The 5000-nt window shown below is 38.5% G+C and overlaps 1 protein-coding gene across 1 annotated transcript in view; it reads left to right on the top strand.

Annotated features, from left to right (window-relative positions):
• Positions 1-2124: 2124 nt before the first annotated feature.
• LOC311247624 (multiple PDZ domain protein-like) overlaps positions 2125-5000 on the top strand; it is a gene marked incomplete at both ends in the record, with an annotated part of 12981 nt that continues 10105 nt past the window's right edge. Inside the window, one exon of the mRNA XM_084338647.1 lies at positions 2125-2318. Coding sequence (XP_084194773.1) covers positions 2125-2318 — 194 coding nt within the window. The remainder of the gene's footprint in view (positions 2319-5000) is intronic.

A 5000-nucleotide genomic window follows, 5' to 3' on the forward strand; every position in this document is an offset into this window, starting at 1 on the left:
ATAGATAAAAATAGAACATAGTTAAAAACATAGTATAAACAGAACATTTTAGACAACAGCACAAGAAAAAAATTATCTCACAAGAAAAATAATTCAAATAAAAAGCTAACAAAGGCCTTTTGAAACAGACCAGGCCTGCTTTAAAAGAGTCCAGGCTCTGTGGTGCCCTCAGCTGGATGGGGAGGCTGTTCCACAGGCGTGGTGCAGCCATGCAGAAGGCGTAATGTGGCCACGGTTGCTGCTGCGTTCCCTGCTGCTCTGATGTCCAGTGAAGCGCGTCTCTCGAGCCACAGCGCTGACCACCGGAGCCTCTCACGGGGGTTTTCTGGGGGAGCTGCTGTTCCCTACTTTACATTTTTCTGCCTCGATTTTCTCTCCTATTGATTGATTGATTGAATTTATTTGACCATCTAAAATGACATACAATACCGGTACACAACATAATCACATATAATCTAAAATCGTCGAGGATTAAAACACAATAAAACCTTACGGTTTATTTCCATGTCATCACAATGGACAATGGACAAGATGACTAGTATGCACTATGGACTATGCACAAATAAGACATATAAATACAATTTCTAAGCATTGTGAAAATGTAAATATGAATAAAAAAAATGCAATAACACAAGCAAACACAATATCTACAGCACACCTGCATATATCATTATCCTGTGTCCAGAAGTGTGCTTTTCCCCACTCTTTATATCTAGACAAGTCAAGTCAAGTGTTCCTTTATTAGTCCTTGGGGGGGATTTGAGTGTCATAGCAGCATGTGGGAGGGGGATAGGATAGGTAGTAGTAATAATAGAACATAGATCAAAGTGCAAGTAGTAATGATAATAGTGGTAACAGTAGTAGTGAACAGGATTCAACCAGACAGTAGTAATAGTGATGATGGTATACATGGTTCAAACTATAGTAACACACTGCACCAGAGTCCGTGCAGTGTTTATTAACACACTCAGTGCCAGCCATGCAGTGCGCCTTACCCCCCTTGAATGCCACCACCCACTTCAATGATAGAGCTCTCATATTTGCAAACGCATAAACTATGTCTTAAATTATGGCTATGTGTCTAATCTGGCCGTCGCTTATCAATGACTTGTTTGCAGTCAACATTGTCGAAACGGATTGTTTTTTAATCGGTTCATTTCCGTTTTATACCATTTTGAAAAATGCTTGTCTTTTGAAAGTTTCAGGAAAATATAAAGATTCTGTGATAAACACCCTTTACTGGAATATTCTGGAATACACAAAAAACGTTGTAATTTTTCGGCCTATTTATGAATCGTTTTCAAATAAACGCTAGATTATCGATAGTATATGTGTACTTATGCACGCTATAGAAGCGAGCTGAAAAATCGATTATCTCATTTCCTGATCAGCACACACACACACACGCACACACACACACACACATAGGGCACACGTTGATATCTCTGTGAAAAAAGTTCTGATTATCCTAAGAATGGTTAAATTGATTCATTACCTCAGATCAGATGTTCTCCAAAAAGATTATTCCAATTCCTGATCGCCATTCCAAATATCGATCGCGTTTATTGATCCAACGCTGGGTACTGAAAATATGTATTCCACGCTGTTCTGTGGCTCGGCAATGAATCCGATCCTCTCGGGTGACTTGCCTGAGAAGTAAAATGAGGAAGCTGGATTTTTTTCCCCCCATGTGTTTCATTCAATCCATTCCGAAGGGGTGCAGTACCACAGGGAGAGACGATAGGGGGGCGGTATTTTCCCAATGGCGCTCAGAGAGAGTTTGCAGCACTAACATGGGGCTAGATTGATGAAATATGAATTCAAATCGCTAATAAAAAAAAACGCAAGATATCTTGTCGCTGGCACTCAACGGTCGGCATGAACTAACGAGAAATCTCGTCGCTGGCACTCAAAGTGTTAAGAGTCAGATAGTCTGTAACTTATCTTAACTTATCTTAACTTAGCTTATCTTATTTGATCTTAACTTAACTTATCTTAACTTATCTTAACTTAACTTATCTTAACTTATCTTAAGGTATCTTATCTTATCTTAACTTATCGTATCTTAACTTATCTTAACTTATCTTATCTTATCTTACCTGATCCCCCCCCCCCCCCACCCAGGTGAACGGCATTGACCTGCGCGTGGCGACTCACGATGAGGCCATCCAGGTGCTCCGGCAGACCCCCCAGAGGGTGCGGCTGAGTGTGTACCGGGACGAGGCGCAGTACAAGGAGGAGGACCTGTGGGACGCCTTCACCCTGGAGCTGCACAAGAAGCCCGGCCAGGGCCTGGGCCTCAGCATCGTGGGCAGAAGGTAGCGCGCGCATAGTAGAATGAATGAAGGAATGATTTTATTTCGGTCTTTTTTTTACAAAGCATAGTCCAAACTTCCAACTTCCAAAAAAACTAAAAAATTAAATGACCGAAAAAGTGTAGGCTGAAGCCGAGGCTTATAATTGCCTACCCTTTTTACATTACATTACACTATTTACATTATATTACACTATTTACACAAAAAAAATTAATACAAAAAATAAACATAATTCAGTATATCATTTACAAAGGTTTCATAGTTTTATGTACAAAACGTATATATACATTTTTTTTTTTTTTTTTTTTTTTAAATACTTTTTCTTTTTTTATATATATATATATATATATATATATGTTTTTCTTATTCCATTTGTCACTATTTGAACACAGCTATGTTATAGATGAAATATAACTAGGATAATAATGAGGTTTTATATTTATGTATCACCATTACACATTTGTATTTCTTTGTCAAAGCTATTCCATAATGTTGCCCCTTTAACATAGTATCAGAATCAGAATCAGAAAGGTCTTTATTGCCAAGTAGTTTTCATATACAAGGAATTAGCTTTGGTCATTTTCTGTGCGACATTTAGCGGACGGACATTAACACTTTCAGTGCCCATCACGTCATTTGACGTTTTATCAGCCCAATGCCTGAATTCCCACAACGACAATTATCGTTGAATTTTTTTATTAGCGATCTGAATATATATTTCATCAACCAAGTCTCCCGTTGGTACACCAGCGCCATCAGCAGCTCAGAATGGAAAAAAGCGCCCCCTATCGTCTATCCCTGAGTAACTGCACATCAGTCGCTTAGACTGACCTGGGATCAGTCGATATGTAGAAACGGGGCCAGCTGGCTCCCTGAGCTGGCAAGCCGTCTGATGAACGTGGAAGTCATCGCGGGACGGGAATCAGCCTGGAATATATATTCACAGTAGCCAATCGATAGTAGACAGTAGTGATCGATTTTTGGAATGGCGATCAGGAATTGGAATGATCTTTTTGGAGAACATCTGATCTGAGGTAAGGAATCTATTTTACCAGTCTTGGGATAATCAGAGTTGTATTCGCTGAGATATCAATGTGTCCCCTATGTGTGTGTGTGTGTGTGTGTGCGCGGTGATCGCTGATGAGGAACTCAGATAATCGATTTTCAGCGTGCATACGTACAAATATACTATCAATAATCTAGCGTTTATTTGAAAACGATTCATAAATAGGCCGAAAAATTCAACGTTTTTGTGTATTCTATAATATTCCAGTAAACGTCTTTTATCATGGAATCTTTAAATTTTCCTTGAAAACGAGGGCTTTTCAAAATGCTATAAAACGAAAATGAACCGATAAAAAAACAATCCGCTTCGACAATGTTGACTGGAAAACGAGTCATTGATAAGCGATGGGCAGATTAGACACATAGCCATAATTTAAAACATAGATTAGGCATTATTAACGCTAACATTGAAGTGGATGGTGGGCATTCAAGCACTAAATTGTGCGTCCCCTGCTGGCACTGAAAGTGTTAACAGACAGATAATAAAATAAAGAGGTGGAGTAAAATAAAATGAAATATGAACTAAGTTTTAAGCACAATAGAATATAATATAATTATGAAATAAAATATAGGCCAGGGCTGTACAACTGTAAATAAAGGTTGAATAAAATAAAATAGGCAGTTATGTGCAAAGAGTATGAATCAGTATGAATCAATAGTATGCACTTATTAGGGCACGGTACATTTAGCATGAACCAAACACAGGAATCATTGTATTCAGAAGGTGAGAGACGAGCTTATGGCCTAGTATATAAAGTTAGCATGAATTAAAACTAGGGAGAAGGTAGCGCACGCATAGTATGCACTTATTAGGGTACGGTTCATTTAGTATGAATTAAAACAAGAAGGCCTCGGAATCAGGGAGAGGAGATGGGAGACAGCAGACTCTCATAACTCTCTCGTAACTCTCAAAGTACAATAGGTATGGACTAGAGCAGTGTTTCTCAACTGGTGGGTCACGACCCAAAAGTGGGTCGCGGGGCCATTTTGAGTGGGTCGCGGATGTGTGTAAAAAAATATATATATAAAAAATCTAAAATATTTGTGAAAGTGGCTTCTCAGCTCTGGTCCAGCTGAAGACAAAGCAGAGGAACAGATTGGACATTGAGCATGACCTCAGAGTTGCTTTGTCTACCATCACCCCAGACTTTGAGACTCTTGTCAGGAGCAAACAACATTCCCAGTTGTCCCATTAGTTCCCTGGGATGTTAAAGGAAAACTCCAACATTTTGGGAAATTAGCTTAGTCTGTTAAACTAAGAAATCTGCTAAGAAGCATATATTATTTATTATTATTTTATTTCATTGGGTTTTTAGTAGGGATGTCCGATATTATCGGCCTACCGATATTATCGGCCGATATTGGCATTAAAATGTGATATCGGAAAATATCGGTATCGGTTTTCAATTTTTTTAATTTTATTTATTTTTTTACATTTATTTAATCTTTATTTACCCAGGCAAGCAAGTAAGAACAGATTATGATTTTATTTATTGTCAAAAGTATGCATAATGTTGTGTTAATTCCACAACAAGAGATATGTAATGTTAACCCTTTTCTCGCCAATGACGTGTTAAGACGTCATTCCTCGCCATGCGTAATCTGCCAATGACGCTTTAC

This window comes from Notolepis coatsorum, assembly GCF_963971535.1.
Source record: "Notolepis coatsorum genome assembly, contig: SCAFFOLD_3850, whole genome shotgun sequence".
In the NCBI taxonomy this organism is placed as follows: domain Eukaryota; kingdom Metazoa; phylum Chordata; class Actinopteri; order Aulopiformes; family Paralepididae; genus Notolepis; species Notolepis coatsorum.